Consider the following 19,292-nt stretch of genomic DNA (forward strand, 5'->3'; position numbering starts at 1 on the left):
ATCCCTCTCCACCATTCACAGATGCGTTCTCACATTTACCCATATTGCCTTGCACACAGCATTGCTTTTCTGCAACAAGCACTCCCAAGCAGGCAATTGCCAGCGGATGTTAATCACGCTTAAAAGCTGAGCTCCACACTTTCTTGGTGGAGTTTCTAGGCATATGCACATATGATGCACCGCCGGTGGCCTTCAAGATAACCAACCCGCTGCGCCAATGATACAGGACCCTCACACTACTCGCTGTTAGCAGTGGCATAACGCAAAATGTGGGGGCCCCCTGTGAGCCATGCTGATTTCCCCCAGAAGCTTGTCAACAAAGCATGGTACGGGTCACAATCTGGGCCACCCTGGACCACCACCCATGCGAAATGCACATGATGATCATGCTGCTGCAGGGCCATGTAACACACTGCACTAGGTGAACGATGTGCATAGGTTTTTAATCAAACTTTAACACTTTCACCAAGCATAGAATCAAGGGGGCAATGCCTGGCCCCTGGCATACAAATGTACCAGCCAGTAACAGTGCAATAAGGATACCATAAGAAAACATGTTCATGCTGGCTTCGCCAATATTTGCTAGCACCCCCATGTAGGAACATACTCATGTTCGCTATGCCCTTATTGCCAGTAAAACAATCCCATGCTACCGGAAGAAAACCTGTTATTGCTGGCTGCACAATTGCTTCCCAACACACCAAGTAAGAGCACTCTTCCTGTTGACTTTGCCTTTAACAGCAGTAAACAATGCAAGGCCAGAGTAAGGAAACATCTCTTTGCTGCCTGCACAAATGACCCTTCATCCATTTAATTACACTCATGTTGACTTTGCCTTTAATGCCAGTAAAAGAAAGCCATGCCTCAGTAAGAAAACACAATCTCCTTGCTGGCAGCACAAATGCTCCTGTGCACCCCAACTATGTAAGAAGAATCATCATGTTCAATTTGCCCTGGGCCTTAACAACCGTAAATAAAAGTCATGCCTCGGTAAGAAAACATCATCTCCTAGCTAAAAAAGAAAAGGTCAGGCGCGCACTCTAGTTCCCAGTCTTTTTAATCTTTAAACTAGCAATAACAGGGTTTGATCCCAGCAATGTTAAAAAATAACAGGGTTAAATCCTGAACAAAACATTGTGCCATCACTTCAAAGACCAGCATTCCTTTAGACTGTAATTAAAAGAGCAATTGGCAACAGCTGAAAAGAAACACAGCCTCCCTGAAGAGAGTTGGAGACTCGAAAGTACTTGGAGGAGCAGAACTACTGTGCATTTGAACTGGCAGTTGGGATTTAACCCTGGTATATTTTTTGAACATTTTGTGGGATCCAAACCTGTTACCACTTACATTTGGGATTTAACCCTGTTATTTCTTAACATTGCTGGGATCAAACCCTGTTATTACTAGTTTAAGGATTAAAAAGACTGGGAACTAGAGTGCGCGCCTGACCTTTTCTTTTTTACTTAATGTTGCAGGAAGCCCGGGTCCTGGAGGCAGCAGCACCGGGGGTTGTCATGCCCTCACTTTGGAGAGCCATAATCATGGTTTTTCCCCCCTCCCCCAATTTTGGGTAAGATGTGTGTGTTTGGAGGGGAGTTAGTTCCTGGTCTCTTGAACAAAACATTGTGCCATCACTACAAAGACCAGAATTCCTTGAGACTGTAATTAAAAAAAGCAATTGGCAACAGCTGAACAGAAACACAGCCTCCTTGAAGAGAGTTGGAGACTCGAAAGTACTTGGAGCAGCAGAACTACTGTGCATTTGAACTGGCAGTTGGGATTTAACCCTGGTATATTTTTTGAACATTTTGTGGGATCCAACCCTGTTACCACTTACATTTAGGATTTAAACCTGTTATTTTTTAACATTGCTGGGATCAAACCCTGTTATTACTAGTTTAAGGATTAAAAAGACTGGGAACTAGAGTGCGCGCCTGACCTTTTCTATTTTATCATCTCCTAGCTGACTGCACACATTGCCCTCACTTCCCCCACAACTACGAAATAAAACTCATGTTGTCTTTGCACTTACCGCCAGTAAAAAACGTAATGCCATTGTTAAAAATAATTTCCTAACTGGCTCCAGAAATGGCCCAACCCCTCCTTCTCCAGTGTAAGAACACACATCATGTCGGCCAGGCCTTGCCCTTAATGTGAGTAAAATGTTATGCCACAGTAACAAAATGCCCAGGATATCTACCCAATAGTATTCCCCCACTCGTCTTCCATGTATCAACAACCATTAAGTTGGCTTTGCCCAAATATTCCAGCAAAACATGCCATGTCAGTTTAAGAAAACGTTAATGCTCTTGAGCGGCACCCTATGCCCCCAGATTTACACACACACATAACCATTCATACCCAGTCATTCACCCACCAGCCACTCACCCATACAGCTGGTCTCACAGTCACTCATAAGTGCAGCCATAAAATCCACACTGCATTCTCCACACATGCATCAGGCCATTCACACACACTGCATTCTCATTCACATGACACGCACACTCACACCCATACTTACACACACCATTCACACTGAATTATCACTCATATGTGCACCTACCAGTGGTTGTGTTGGATGCTAAATCGAGGGGGGCTCTTATTAGGGAGTGTGGCCTAAGTATGTGTGTACTTAGGCTACACCCCCTAACAAGAGCCCCCTTCGCCAATAGGGGGAAGGGAGGCTGTTGAGAGCAGGGGAGCTTGAGCGCACTGGCATTACCTTTGGTGAGCCCAGCCCCTCAGGGCTGGGGCTCCAAAGGTGTGACACCAGTTTGCCCCAGCTCTCACATGCAGCAGGCAGCCCTTTCACTCAACGCACTGTGTGATTAAAAACCACGGGCTCCTTGAATGAAAGGGCTGCCTGCTGCGTGATGATTCTGTACATCACACATCATGAAGCCTCATTTAAAAGGCTGAATGCTGCTGACTCTTTACCCTGAAACAAACAGAGGGACTGGGCCCTTCAGCCCTCCTCCTGTTTTGGAGTTCAGAGTCATCTGGCAGCCGTGAAGCTGAAACCACGGTTACAGTGGCTGTCTGCAGATGTCAGTACTTCCGAAGTGCTGACACCTGCAGGCAGTCCATGTAACTGTGCAGCACTTGAGCTACAAGGCTGCCTGAGACGTCGGCATGGCTGGTGTTAGCCGGGGTGGGACTCAGCCATTTGTTCAGATCTATTGCATATATTCGCAAGTTGCCCCAAACAGTGCCTTTTGTGGTCAGTACTGACTGAGAATTTCCATTATGGTGAGCCCCTCCAGGTATCATTCAGTGCGTATATGATATTTGGAATAAGATCATGTTCTGGTCTCTCTAGGTTTATTGCCAACTCTGTATGACTCTGCATCTCTTGAAAAGCCACTCCACAGCTAGTAAGATGCTCCTTGAGCTAAATGACAACCTTTTGTTAGATAAGCTAGCAACTACACAATGTGGGATGATAAACCTTTTTAGAGATGTTTGGTAAACTTTCCTTAACTACATCAAGATGACACCTAACCAAATACCAAACAATAGCAATTTAATTTTAAGCAATTGGGATTTCACCTTTTTGTATACTATCAGTGGATATCGAGGGATTGTGCCATCTTCTTCAATCTTTCCTATCTTTTTCCGGGAAAAGTAAATCTCCCCATTTTAATTTCCGAAAACATTTATGGAGCACAGCTGACAGAGTTACTTGGGTCCTTGAACTAGTAGCAAGCGATCTACCAAGACACAGCTTAACAACTAGAAATGTAAATGTTAAGCTTATGTCGCTTCACAGACATGGGATCAACAGACCAGACACACACAGTGACTTACGTTCAAGTTACTTATTGGGAACTTGCTACAGGTTTGGGCAAAATTAATAAACAGGTGTAAGAATAACTCAAATAAAGTGAACTAAAAATCCCATCTCAAGTTCATGAAGGCTTCTCCTGGGTACATGTTCTCCTTGGGGTCCACTGCCCTGGGTGAACTTTAAGGGACAGTCTTGGCCCAACGTCTATGGTTTTCTGGGATACTCTTGAATCCTCCCTGGTAATTTCAAAGACCAGCTTCCGGAGTCCCAGCCCCCTTTGTTTTTCTTTTTTATGAAGGATTGCAGGGATTCACATATTTTTTGAGGATCTCTCATTTATATCTGAGTAGCTCAAGTCTCTTTACCTTGTGAGTCAGAAGGGGTGGTCCCTTGAGAGGACCCATATTTGGGCTGATGGGCCAAAGAGCCTGTGAAAGGTCTTTAGTACCTCTAACACAAACCCATGGAGGGTGACAGCAGGAGTGGTTTGCCAAGTGAACTCAACTTGCCTTTGACTAAGTGGAACCATGCTGCTAAGCCTGTCCTTTAGCTACTCCTAACCATCTGAGATCTCTTGCTCATCTACCTTAAACGATTCTCTTGATCTTCTTTATCCTGCTCCTTTCTACTCCACCTTTCATCAACTGCCCCGGCTGTCTTTCTCCATCTCACATTTTAACCCACTTGGTACCTCCTTCCAGCCTGAATATGGCTCTTGCTATTCTTGGGTCAAAGCCTCACTCTTCACCTTTTTGGGACCCTGCTGTTTCCATGCCATTGTGCACTTCAACACTCTTCATTTACTAACTCTAGTGGATTTGAAGAGGAGTAGATCTCCCCCTCAGCGGTGATAGACCGGTGAAAATGTCATTCAGGACACGTGCCCCGCCTTCCTGTCTAACATTATAAAAGTCAGAAGCATTGTTCATTGAGGCGGCCAGGCTGCCCTTATTATAGGCAGGTACATTAGAAAACAGGCAACACTGTACACATTTATTTAGGACAACATGAAAACAAAGACATGCTTTAATTGCCCACAACATAATTGACACAGAATATAGATTACTGATATAGAATATGGGTCAGCAAAAGGCAGCCATTTTTCCTAAAATGAATGTCACATCATGCATTACAGATGGTTATTGGCCTTAACTCTCAAGGAAAATCAAAAGTGCCGGAAGCACAGAAATATAGTTCTGTGTGCAAATTCAGGAAGGGAGTGCTTGGGCAGAAGCCAATATGAAATGATTCAGCAGTTTAAATAGAAGAATATATTATTTTTCAACGGTGTTGCATACAAATGAAGCTGGCATAAAGTCAGGAAATGATAAACCGAGGTGAGGTAACCAATAGAAAGCCAGACAGCTTATCTATGTCTTCGACAGAACGTGCTAAGAAGTCTGAAACCATGCGTCAGTCTCAGAACTGTTATTTTCTAGTTTTAAAGTTGCAACACATGTCTTGTGTTTTCAAAAATGTGGAAAACAGCTAGTCACGATGATTGATTAGTATAAATGAGGTCATTGTAACAGAAAATGATCATGTGTTTCAGGAAGTGTTTATGTCCATTGGAAACCAAGTGATGTATTTGACCTTTAAGTAAATTGGCCTATCAAAATGGAAGGTTCATATTAGCAAAAAATGGTTGTGTAATTTTTGCCACCTTATAAAATCATGATGGATGCACAAATGCATTGATATATTATTTTTCAGCTCAGCCTGTGAGACGGGATTAAACAAGATATTCCCAGCTAGCTGCCTGTGTGTCTCTTTCTTGCATGGTGTATATTTATTTCCATGGAAGGCTGACTGTAAGGAGTTATGGCTAGGAACTGGCCTCTTTAACAGATTGAGGTCTGTATCATCTCCATTATCATCTGACTCTTGACATTCAAAGTCTTCCAACTTCTGATGTTCACTTTCACTCTCCTGGTGTTCTCCTGTCCCCTCCAGTAGTTCACCTCCTGCCTCCTTATAATCACTCTCTCAAGTTCTCGACACCACCACCAGCCCTCTCCTGTCACTTCCTGATGTTTCTCCTGATACGCCCTTTCCAACTCCTGATAAACGCCGTCCAGCTCCAAAAAATGACCCTAAAAAATCCCTCTGTCCTCATGTTGATATTCACCCTCTTTAGCTACCATGCTCACGCCACTGTCCTCTGGTGGCAATTTGGCTTGACTCTTTCTCCACTCTCTGGATCACTCATCCAGCTAAGAGGCTCTTTCTTAAGGGACAGCTCTGTCTCCGGCACCTGCCTCTTATTTGCATCTCCTTCCACCATGAGGCTTTAAACACACATCTTACTCCTAAGTCCTATCTCCAAGCTTTGACTTCCTGTCTCCAAACTCCTACATTTACTGACTGTGCGCTTGCGTTTTTATAGTGGTTTGGTACCACCTTCCAGCCTCTATCTTGTGTAAGAGGACCCAGGTGCATTAGCTGGGATGGGGATTGGCTATCAGGCTCCCCCCTGGGTATGGCTTACAGACCTGGTGTTTGAGTTGGGATTGGCTCACCCCTCCCCTTGGGCATCCTCTTTCTGCCTGCTCTACCCTGGCCCCACCCTTCATACTCTCTGGGGTAACAGAACTCAGGTGTGCAGCCTTGCTATGGGGAACTTACTTGGAGCTGTAGTCCTCCGGGGCTTAGTGGGTCTTTATTGTCTGCTAGACTAAAGCTTCCAGAATTGCGTCTGCCATCTTGGAGACCCTACCTCCCTCTTCCTATGTAGGTCACTAGTATAGGAACTGACTAGCATGCCCCATGTCTGAGAAGAACTCCTGGTTCTGAAGTGGGCTTTGTGTCTGACTTGTCCCTCCAATTGGGCGATCCTCTCTCTGATTGTTACACTCTGGCCATCCCCTCGGGGTGGACTTCCCTGGACTGTATGTTTGTAACTCTATGAGAAGGGAGGACTTTTGGTAGGTCTTGTTGACAGCCCATTGGATTTCCTGGAATAGCTCGGCTCCCTTGTAGATTTAGTAGTGTTTTCTTCAACAGCACAGGGGATGCATAGCAAGGAGGTGCTGCCAACTAAGCAAGACCTCCATGCATCGATTCCTATAAAGAGAGAGTGTCCAGCATCAGGGTTTATGAAAAGGCTGGACGCCTTGTCACTAGGATGTCTGGGTTGTGGTGCATGCCTGGAATATTGAGCTCTCTGGTCACTGGGTCCCCTGGTCCTCATGAACGACTCTTTAAGGGCTTGTATTCCTTTTAGGTGTTTTGTTGTTATCCATCTGACTGTCTCCTGCCAAGAGAGGGGGGTTAAGTGACAGTAGCACTGGCATCCTCCCCAACTAGTCCCTAGCGCCATCTGCTGGCTTTGGGAGACACATGACCCCATTGGTCACCCTACTAGATGTCCCTTGAATTAGGCAGATGACTTTATCATGCTTTCTAAACAGCGTAGATATTTGGTATCATGGACCTTGATGGGAAGGGCAATCCAAATAAACACAACCTGCACAACAAGGGGACAGTCGCCCTGGCACGAGTACCTGCAATCTGGAACCACAGAGAGTTATGGATAAGAGACTGCAAGGTCACACTACATGTAGAGAAGGTTAAAGTATCTACAAGATATTGCAAGGATCTTATTACAGCACACCTTATGAGTGAACCCTGGAACTGAATACATTTCTCCACTGGAAGCCTGTGGACAGAATGCACAGGTGGACTGACACATGCCCAGAATCTGACCACCAGCAATAACATTGCAACCGTGTTCTCCATGTATTGAAACTTTGATACCAAGAATTGTGCTGATTCCAAATAAAGTGCATTTAGTACTGAGGACTTTGTTGATCCCAAATAAGGTGCATTTTTGCAGTCTAGCTATCAGGATACCAGTCTGTTTACTGTCTCTCGCAGCTGCTCTTCCTTTCAGTCCTGGCTGCTTTAGCTCATAATATGCCCACAAATGTATGACATGTTTTTGAGGTCTTTCATTGGAAGTTTGGGAACCCATTTCTTCTTCCTACCCTAGGTAACAGCCAAAACAAGGACATGACATTGTCCCATGTATGGTGGATCAGGTGGCATGACCAGAACACACCATGTCATGTACACCAACTAAGTCCTCCAGCCAAACACTGCCTCTGTATCCGAGTCTGCACATGACTAGATACCGGAGAGAAAGCGGTACACCTGCCTCACCTGTGAATTCTTCGGGGTCAATCTCAACCCACTCAATGGTAGTGCCGCTTTCATCCACGTACAATAACATCTGGATTTCATTTGCACTGTACGTCTGGGACCTGTAGAGTGAAGAAGAAACTTTAGAGGACAGGACAGCTTTCAGATAAAGTGAAGACAATGGTACAAAAGACGATTAGACAAGAGGTGCTGAGAAAGATGCACTGGTTGAAGGTTTGAGTCACATTTATTCAGGTCCATGCACCTGAAATGCGCCCTTTCTTGTTGGTTTTGAAGACGGTCCTGAGGGAAGGCCTGCATACGTTACCGGACATTAGCCTGATGTCACCAGTCAAGTGCTCCCCAGACAGGACCCAGCAGACATGCGCCAATGCACCTACAAGCACATGCGTGACTGTGATGCCGGTGTTGTCAAGAATGACAAGCGTGGTTGATGAGACAAGGGAAGACAATGGTCCTCTGAGTCAGTTTCCTGTTCGTAATGCAGAATTCTATGACTCCTTGCAAGAAGCAACCACTTCTTAGCTGAGATCACACTTCTGCAGAGGATGCTGGAACGCCGCACAATAGACGCTCACACCATTCAGGCAATATGTCAAGGCGGTCAAGGATGCAAATGACACACAAGCAAAGCCTTCTCCCAGCAATATGTTTTGGAACTTGTTTTAAGGGTACTCGAGTCCTGGGGAGGATCTCCATACAATCTGAGCTACCTCAATCCAAAGCTCTGTTGCAGTCAGACGTTTTGGGGGGCTATGAATTAAGGCATATGAACACCAGTTCCTCTTTGCTCCTTTATGGCATGTTTTGGATCTCCAGTGTTGGTTCCTCTTCAAGGTTTCATAGTCAACAAAGAAAACACACTGGAGGTGCTGTCTTTACCAACAGGCAGTAGTAACCTTTGGCCTGTTCAGTGACCAACCTGTTACCTCCAGTACCTTTGTTCCACCTTGAAACCTTGTTTGTATCCCCCTCACCCGTCAGGTAGCATTTATTGCTTTATACATCTCTAACATATAGATACAAATATGGGTACTGCCCACGCACTCTTACCTCTCTCACATACAGCTTCAAGGGTGTGGAAGTGTGCGCAGGAAGTAGGAAGAGGAAAGATGTGGAGATATTTTGACTGTACTTGAGAGTGATATTTGCACCTCAAGCTCATTTATTGATCTCCGGAAACAGCTATTTTATCAGTTTATGTAGGATCCAAACATATATCCCCAATACAAAACTGTTCAGGACATTGGGAATCATTCCAAGTTTGCCGGTCTGGAAATAAGGTGCCAGTAATTACGTATACCAGCACCTTTCCGGATGGGAAACTACAAGTCTGTCGGTAGGGGCTGTGTTAGTTCAGGCCCCTAACGGCAAACTACACCTTATCGCTGCAACTTGTACACCCTGTGCATTATCTTGTAAAATGAACTACATGTATGTAACCAAATTCTTAAGTTCAAGCGCATAGATACCGCTGGGTTACGCACGCTTTATAAGTGTTCAAATAAATAAATACATAAAGAAATACAAGTCTGTCGGTAGGGGCTGTGATAGATCAGGCCCCTACCGGCAGATAATTACCACAACCACAGGCACCGGTATTACCAATGCCTGTGATTGCGGCAACCCATTCCCATCGGACTCCATGTGAATGGGGAGTTACTGGTGTTTCTGCCGCTCTGAATATCCTGGTAACGCACAGGATAGCAGGCGGCGGAGACGATACGGTATTTCTCCAGTATCTCATCGGAATTACCGCAGGGACACCCGGGAACTTATAATGAGCCCTATTGTCTATTATATCACCACTAGGTGTCACGTTGTCATTCAATAGTGGTCAAGCAGCTATACATGTATGCCACATCCGGAATAAACATGGGTTTTCCTTTTTCAGGCACATAAATGTCCTGGGGTCCATCATAGCCAGAGGAGTGGTGGTTTTAAGATCGGAACACTCGGCTGGGGGAAGCGAGCAGTCAGGAGTGCTGGGTTTGAGCCTCATCACTGAGTCATTCCTTTTATTTTGTGTAGAAATCTGTGTTTCAGCCATTTAACAAAGGGATACTTTTTAATTCAAAGTGCTTTTCGCAAAGACTTGTTTTACAGTGTATTCAACCCCTGCTTCTTTCCCATATATGAAAACTGTCCCTAATTGTGTGGCGAGACACTGCTCATCTGTCCTCTCTTCTGCATTGTGTCACCTGCATTTGATTTTCAAATCACTCCACAAATGTATAGACTACATAATAGAAGTGTGTCTTCATATGTACTTAAATAGTTTTGCTAGAAATAAAACAATTGCTTTATTTCAGTTAGTGAGTATGAAGTAGGAATTTAAAACCTGAACTGCTGAGTTGGTCAAGTTACTGGTAGTCAAGGGGAACTGAGTTAGGTTGCGGCCTATCTTAAACATTTACCCACAACCCAGTTGCGTCCCACGTAGAGACCAGTGTTGGCTGTGGAACTCGATAAGTGAGGCAATTTGGTCTTGTCAGTCAACATAGCGAGAGTTTGATCCCCTACGTACTACCACTGTTCCTTGTTGTTGAGTTGGTTGAAATCTGCCTCATTGCCCCTTATTACTACTGATCATCATTTCATGCATGGGTGCATGTCATTTCTGTGGGCTCCCTTATAGTCAACTAGTCACACTCTTGATTTTAGTCCAGTCTTCACCCCACCACCTGCTATCTTCAGTCTATGCTTCAAATGTAAAGTTATATTATTATAAACCTGTCATATTCATTTCATTTTATCTACGCCATTGTGTGTCATGCTAAGCCATAACAGTTCACATTAGTATTCCATCTTTTAAGTCTGGGCCTCATGGGTCATGTAAGTTTATACCAGTTCCTGCAAAAAGCATTGATCTTTCTATGGCAGATGTTTGGGACCTGTGGCGCTCAGACGTTTTGGACTACAACTCCCGGGATCCCTCACCATTCTCATTGCTGGTCAGGCTTCGTGAAAGCTGTAGTCCAAAGTTTCTGGAGAGGAAAAGGTTTCAGAATTCTCTTCTGTACCAACCCTGTCACAACTCTTGATTTCCCCTGGGATGGTCTCTGTGGGAGAGGTCACTGCTGGAGGCCACTGACGGTTCAAGCTATACTTTTAACCCGCATGCTCGTTTTTGGGAAGCAGTAAGCCTCCCCAAGCAATGGGAGTCCCTATACATAATAAACCTTTTCGCATTGACTACTCCAGCAGCCGTCGAAATTATTTATTTATTTATGCATTTATATAGTGCACCTAAGCCACGTTGCACTCAACACTTTTCCCCGGTGTAAACACTCCCTTTAAATTAAATGTGGGTCTAGCCTCTGCTCATCTGCCCCCTCCCTCAGACAGCATGGCTCGTGTTTCTAGTTCAAGTGGGGGTGGGGGGCAAGTGTTGTTCAGCACCCACAAAACACTCAGTAAAGACCCCCCCAAGGTTGCTCAGCATTTACAGGTGAGGGTCGCCCTAGCATGAGGAAGTATCAGACAGACACCTAGGCGTGGTGGCATGCATTGCTGCCAGAGCTGGTGTACACCACATGTTGCAACCCACGCTTTGGAACCCCCGGGAGCTGTGGGTTTAATCGCCCCACCGATCCTAATTATGAACATGATTGTACTTTTGTGTAAGATAGTTTTACTTGTGTATGTGCTGTTTATTTCTTCCCGTCAGTCTTACACCTTCTGCTTGGATGCAGCATTTGACTGCAGTCAGTTCAGTCCACAGATGCGAATATGTTGCAAGGTTTTAGCACGGCTTGCCGCTGCTAATCTCGCCACACAAAAACTACAACAGCCTTGGCTTTAATTTCTGTGCCAAATCCATTTTTGAACTTGTAGTTCTGGGTCATATGTATTTATTATTTATTTATTTTGTCATTTATACAGCGCACATAACCCAGAGGCATCTAGGCGCTTTTGCTTAAGAAGTCGGTTACAGTGGTTACCAGTCGCAGAAGAGGTTACAGTCATTGCATAACTGTACAGTTGCATACTTATGCCAGACGGGTAGCAGATTGCAGATTACATCGCTGTCTTGCGTTGGTTACAGGTCTCTTGCAGAGGAGATAAGTTATATGAATTGAATAAAACAAGTAACAGGGGGCCCAACCATGCTACTTATATTATTATTGTGAAACCTGAAACAAAACTCCCATAGCATATCATCACCCCAAAAAACAAGTAAAACATGTTTTAAAACTACATAATAGAAAATCGAAAATTCTATGGCTCTTGCACAGTAAGTGCGCCCATCTCTATATTTTTTGCTGTCTTTACCCTTGCCAGGTGTTAATCCACCACTTCAAGAGGAAACCCCATAGCAACTCAAGAGGGTATTAATTGTGCATTTAGCTTTCTTTTCTATGTGTTTAAAATGTTGTAATAATACTGTGGGCCTCATCACGAGTTGGGCTGTAGCCCTTAAATGCGGTGGTAACGGTTTTACTGCCGCATTTAAGGGCTGGCCCTATCACGAGTTGGGCGCTAAATCGGCTGTTTTACCTCCAGCTTTTTTCTGTAGGTGAAAATCCCTGTTTTCGGCGGCATTACAGCCTGCTGTGTTAGCCAGCAGTATTAGCACCGTAAATTCCCCATTGGATCCAATGGACCCAATCAAGAATGGGGATTTACTGTAAATGCCCAACCCGTGATCCGGTGGTAATACCACTGGACCGGTGGGTGCTAAGGCTATTACAGTCGGCGGTATTACAACCGGGAATACAGCCCAACTCGTGATGAGGCCCTGTGTATAAGGTTTAACTAACCAAAGGCCAATGCAAAAATTGAAAAAAAAACCAATTAAGAACATGAAAAGTGTACCAGTTTCTGTGAAGGCTTGCTGGATGTTAAGCATTAGGGGGATTGTCGCGGTAAAAGGCGCCTCTCATTTTTCAGGAGTGGTGGGGGCAGCAATGAGCATAACAGGGGCACCTCTAGATTTGTGCAATAACAAATGATATTCATAGTTTTAATTTTTGACTATTCGATCTGTTAACAAACAGTAGCACACATTGCAATCAAGCAGTGGGTTTTAATTGTAGGGCATTGTAAAGCGACAGTACATTAATACAAAAACAGTTAAGCCTTTCTCTGTTGTGCACCATTTCATATTATCACAACATGTTTTTAAGTGTGGGCCTTTTTAGGGCACAATAGTTCCCAGTTAAAAAATAATTGAAGGAGAGTTTCAAACCCAGCTCTCATGTATTGTCCCTTTTTTAATTTTTGTTATCAAGTATATGTAAGCTGCGGCTCCGCGCGGTAAGTCACTTTGCACCCCGTTGCAACTTAGAGCTGGTACTGAGTGTCACTCCGCAGGATAGTAGATAATGTGAAAAGTTGGGAATAGCCTAACCTTGCATAAAGGGAGCCCAGTTTGTGTCTAGTGAACATTGTTGTTAGGGAGAATTCTCAGAAATGTCCTAATTCCTCTCTACCTTAGAGACCCCCAGCACTTTTGCTGGACTGTAGGACTTTTTACTTTTTAACCTGGAGAGAGTGAGACCTTTTCCCACCTCTCTCATGTATTTTTCTGTGATTTAAACTATGTGTTTCTTTTGGTTTTTGGAGTCTGACAAACTCCATAGGTATCTTTTTGCATTGTGTCACACAGCACTTTCAGTGCAGCGGCACGGGGACGTCTTTTAGATTTCCCCAAGGTTTAAATACCTTCTCTTGGAATACTACTGTTTCCAAGAGCAGTAAAGTGAAATTGAATTTACTTACATTTGTAACTTTCTAGACCCAGCGCACACTATCTTACAATAGGGTGCTGGAAGGGTTACTTAGTATCCCCTTTGTCTAGCTTCTCATGTAAAATTTTTTTGTTACCCCTTCCACAATGAATGGTTGGTGGCAGTGGTTTACTTTTTACTACCATTGTGTGTTTTATCCACGAGCTACATTCGCAGCCACGGTAAAGCACCCAGGGGTGCCCATTTTCTCAAAATGGCCCGGTCTTCTTTTTTCGCCATTTCTTGCTGGAACGCTCCTTCTTGAGATTTACTCTGCATCCCAAAGACTGACACCCATTGAATGTTTTCCTTTGACTTACTATGACCACTGCTATGTACTTAATGTATCGCGTATATTGTATTTTGTTCTGATCGCAATTACTGCTCTATGTATTGCTACCTCTGCACTGTAACTAAGCTTTAAGATTTCTTGTTTCTGTTGCGCCCGTCTGCCCAAGGGCTTTGGTGCATATTACCAAATAAATAAACAAACAAACAAACAAACCAGGTTTGGTCCGTTTGTTGTTACAAATGATGGCAAGGTGCGCACTCTGGTTCCCAGTCAAGTTTTCCTGCTATAGCAACAAATTGTCTTCTCCTGAAACGTTTTCTTGACTCCATCAATAATGCCTTACTATGGAGAGCCATAAACATGGGTTTCCCCTCCCCCTATCAAGGGTATGATTTGTGCTCTGGAGGGAGTTGTTTCCCAGTCACCTGCAATTGACAAAAGTGGGAAAATACAAGTACCAGAATCCTTTGAGACATCAATGTGAATTAACCTGAAACACCTGAAAAGGAAATGCAACTAGACACGCCTGAAAAGGAAAAGAAACACAGCCTCCCTGATGATTGATGGAGTCAAGAACACGATTGGAGGAGAAGACAATTTGTTGCTATAGCAGGAAAACTTGACTGGGAACCAGAGTGCGCACCTTGCCATCATTCTTAACACTATGTTCCAGATGTCCCGGGCTCAAGAGGCTGCAGCACCAGGGCCATCATGCCTTACTATGGAGAGCCATAAACATGGGTTTCCCCCTCCCCCTATCAAGGGTATGATTTGGGCTCTGGAGGGAGTTGTTTCCCAATCACCTGCAATTGAAAAAAGTGGGAAAATACAAGTACCAGAATCCTTAGAGACATCAATGTGAATTAACCTTAAACACCTGAAAAGGAAATGCAACTAGACACGCCTGAAAAGGAAAAGAAACACAGCCTCCCTGATGATTGATGGAGTCAAGAAAACGTTTGGAGGAGAAGACAATTTGACTGGGAACCAGAGTGTGGGCCTTGCCATCATTCTTAACACTTGGGTCCCTTTGTTAGTTTTGTCTTTAGTGGGCTTCATGAGTGAAACCCGTCTCTGGATTCAGGGTGTCTGGCGGGGGCAGGAAGCGAGGGAGGTGCCCGAAACTCCCTGTGATTAGTCTCCTTGGAGGCAGAAATGCACTCTTAGGTGATTGGCCGGCTGGCTGTCCGCTAAGGACAGCCACTCTTCTGGGTGACTGACAGCTGGGCTGGAATGAATGGGAGAATCCTGCATAAAAGGCACGGCGTTTTGGCTTGGAAGGCAGAGTCGACCACTGGACGAAGGAATCTGAAGAAGAACTTGGAAGAGAAGCCTGCTGCAACTCCTAGACCGTTGGCTTGCCCGGTGAAGCCCTGCTGCTGTGCTGAAGCTCCAAATTCGTTTCAACTAGAGAAGCCCTGTACGGACGACTTCTCCCCTTGAGTTGGTGGGACCAATCAACTCCAAAGTAAGCCACCTGGACATCCTCTCGAAGCTGGTTGAATTTCCACTGCAGTTGCTGCTGGAACTGAAGAGCCAGGGAGAGCAACACCAGAAAGTGTGCATTGTTTTTAAGCTGGCCAAGAACTCCAGGAAGATCCTCTGGACTTCCAGGAAGCAGGACTGACCGAGCCTGAGCCACCTCAAAAGAGTGCAGGATCCCAGATGCAAGGAAAGCCCATCTCAAAAGCCAGGAACCGCGGTGGTGCTATTTGCGGTAGACAAGAGGAGGTGAAACACCAAAGTGCCACTTGTTTGAAGATTGCGGGTGCTGACCGTCCCGTTGCACAGCAGGAGTCCCCAGAAGTCCTCCCTCTTGTCCCCACGACTGAGGTCCAGGAACAACAGGATCTGCAGAGCTGCACAGGAACAGGAGCTACCTGCTGCCCTTTTCTTCAACCTCAAGGTACTGTTCAGTCAAAGAGAACTTACCTCTTGTAGCCTTGCTTGTTCTCAGTTGAGACTTGACTTGGTTGCTTCTGTGGAGTTGCTTGCCTCTTCTACTACTCACAGGGCCAACAGCTTGTGACCCTAAATTTGATTCTACTTTTCTACAAAGATTTCTAAAACATTTTGCAAGACTTTTACTTACCTTCAGGAAGTGCTTCAGTTCACCTTGACTTTTGCTAACTAAACATTGGCTGGCCTGGCTCCCTGAATGACTCTTCTCTCCTCTGCTTACGTGTTCTTGCTCTCTTCTTTGACACTCATCTCAGTAATATTCTAAATGCAACAGTGATATATTAATGTCAACCACACCCTAGCCATTGAAGTCACCTGTGGGTGTAGAAAGTGTCTGTGTGCCATCCCAAATGGGTACTTGCTGATTTAGAAAACTAAGAGTGTGTATTTTGAAGTATATTTGTGTGTTGCTTTATATTGCTCCCTTCTGAAGAAGGCTTACTCAAACTGACTGCTAACTGCTAAATAAATTAATAATTGTTTGATTAAGAAACCTTGTGTGCAAATGTTTATTTGGATACTTGTCACTGTGAATCTCTGTGCAACTACCTGACTTGTCACATTGACCCCTCTTGAGATAAGCCTGGCTACTTGACCACACTTCCAACCTGTGTAGTACAGACTTATACCAAAGGTTGGGTCCCTATTGCTAGGAGGCTAAGGCTGTTGTAGTGCACCCTAAGGGTACTGCATACAATCTGTGCCTAACAACTGTGTAGACAGTGAAGAAACTCCATTGTTCATCGTGATTGGCCGGAACTATGATGCGCCTTGCGAGGCGGGAATGTGGTTTTGAATTTTAGGTGACCATAAGAGTAACATGTGTGTCTTTGATTGGTTCATTTGAAGCCAGTTATATGTCAGAAATGGTGTACCACAGACCTGCATTGACATCACTTGTCAAATTGCCGTCAACCATCTGCACAAAAGTACACATCTTTAACAATGAAACCCATGAATGAATTAGCATCTGTGGTAGCAACCATTGTCCAACACGTTTTCATGTCCAAAGATCGCAAGCTTTTCAGCACGACGTGTCAAGAGTGGCGATGACAGCTAACAGAAGGGAGGTGAAGACGGAGCAGCAGGAGTAGGGAATGAAAGAAGGAAAGAGAATGGGATAGAAGGTGAAAAGGAGTGGAGAGACTTCAAGGAGGGAGTCTTGAGTGGAGGAGGTGGAAAAGAACTGACAAAACTCTAGTGGGAAGTAAAGAGAGAAGGAGGCAGAAAAGAGAATAGACCCCTGAAGATGAGACTAGAGAGTGCAGATGGCTGATAAGAGCAGAAAGATTTGCAGATGGGTTATGAGAGTAAAGAGGAATGAAAGAGCTGAGATAGCTGGACAATAATACCAGACGGCAAGAAGCGAAGAAGCTGGGAGTACGAAAGAGTGAAACCTAAAAACTGAGGGGGGAAGAAGTGGAGCTAAGAGGGCCAGGCTGTTGGCAGGTGTAGAGGAAGAGAAGGAGAGAGAAGATGTTTGAGAGAGTGGGCAAGACTAGGAGGTTGAGAAAGCATCTAGCGAGGTCCTCAACAAGGTGCATCCATCCATCCTGTGCTGGCAACCAGGGTGGCAGAGTATTCCGGGACTCACACCCGAGGCTCCCTGGACCCAATGAGATGTGTGGAAACGTGACCCAGGCTTGACATAAACTGAAGCAAGCTCGAGCTCCGAATGTCCCGCAGGTCAGTAGGACCACCCAGAGACAACTCAGCATCCTGACCACAACGACCACAATGGAAAGAACCACCGAAGCCAAGAAAGCAGGGCCGGGGACACTTGCAACCTCATTGATTCTGAGTGAATTTTGTTTAACTGCTTAGAAGCAGAGTGCCAGGGAAGTGAGGGACAGACAGATGGACTATGGTCCACAAGCAAGTTGGAAATCCTCTCTTTTTCGATTTAATTGAAAAACCCTGATTCATATACTCATGTTTCGAGACCTGTATTGTTTGCTGAATTGTTAGCCGCCACATACCTTTATCTTCAATATTGCGTGGTTTTTAACCCAGAGCTGGTGCTGTTAATACCTGGCTGGGAAGGTAAGGGAAGACTTCCACTTACAGCAGTGATAGCGTCACTTAAAAGACACTGCTCAGTTTATGTTTCTTTGTCAAACGTATCGTAGGATGAGGAATAAGTATATTCAAAACCTTCTTAATGCTTGATGGCATTAGAGATATTGGAAAAACACAAATGTATCTACTAACACAAATAAAGTAACAACTCAATATGGTATTGTTAGGTATGGCATCAAATACTGAATTCATTGACATCTAGAATGTACCTGCCTATTTTTTACAAGACTAGTATGTACTTGTGTATAGCTTTGTGTTTCATATAGTGCAAAAATAGCTCGAGAGAAAAGTAGTGCTTTGCAATATGTGAGGTTGCGGGAGTAAGGTTTGGGCATAGTGGTGGCATGTTTGTTGGCATAAACCTTTATCTAAAAGAATATAAGGAAAAAACCCACATAGCCCTATTATTAAGAGGGGTTTCTCTGCCTCAAAGCAAACACTAAGGACTCTGTTAGGATGTCCGATAAAAGTATATACTCCACTGTCCTCTGTCGATAACCTATTTCCGTCCCTTACCTTATCAACTAAACTAAAAAGGATGTGGGTCTTCTTGATCCAGAAGAATGAATTAGAGTTTCAATTTGGGGAAACACCAAGTTCTAAGTAGTACCGAAACAAAACTCCAACGTGTTTAAAACAAAGTTCCAAAGTAGCAAAACTCTCTGGCTCAAAAGAAAGCAAAGTACCAACTCAAATGTTGACGACAAGAGAATGGGTCCCTTCACTTGGTCTGAACCAGGCTTCTCACAGTGTTTACAAACACCAGGGGAAATGCCTCCCATGCCCTGGCTTTCTTTGGGCTTCTTACAATGTCACAAGAGTACCTTCCTTCTCTTGACTGCCCTCATGCAGTTCTCACAACACCAGCGAGGATGCTTCCCTCCCCCTGTTCTCTTCTTCACAACACCAGGGAGAATACTTCCCTTCCCTTGGGCTCTTCTTCTCTCATCTTCTTTCACATTGCTTTGAAGGCCATGGGGTATAGTTCCCAAACCCATACGTTTCTCTCGTGATAGTGTGTCAGACCTGGTTCACTAGCCTGCCAAGTACTGCGACTATGAAGATGACTAGCAATGGTGATCTTCATTGGGGCCGGGTCCCAGACCTGTATTCCTTGGTTTCTTTATTGGGGGCTTAGGAAGGTTGCTTTGCTTCCTGAGTTTCCCCTCTTCCGCTGTTTGGATGGGTCAGGGTATCCTGCTGCTCCCTTCTGCCTCTACCAACTGTCCCGGTCACCCCTGTACCTTTAGGGTCTCTCCCGGTACTCTTTGGTCGATCT

The 19,292-nt window shown here is 44.7% G+C and overlaps 1 protein-coding gene across 1 annotated transcript in view; it reads right to left on the reverse strand.

The window, feature by feature from the left end:
• The window catches only part of CHRNG (cholinergic receptor nicotinic gamma subunit), a 265,266-nt gene that overhangs the window by 82,842 nt on the left and 163,132 nt on the right, over positions 1-19,292 (reverse strand). Inside the window, exon 6 of the mRNA XM_069617539.1 lies at positions 7,949-8,049. Within this exon, the coding sequence (XP_069473640.1) occupies positions 7,949-8,049 (101 nt within the window). The remainder of the gene's footprint in view (positions 1-7,948; positions 8,050-19,292) is intronic.

This window comes from Ambystoma mexicanum, chromosome 10 (genome assembly GCF_040938575.1).
Source record: "Ambystoma mexicanum isolate Mex_15411 chromosome 10, UKY_AmexF1_1, whole genome shotgun sequence".
NCBI classification, from domain to species: domain Eukaryota; kingdom Metazoa; phylum Chordata; class Amphibia; order Caudata; family Ambystomatidae; genus Ambystoma; species Ambystoma mexicanum.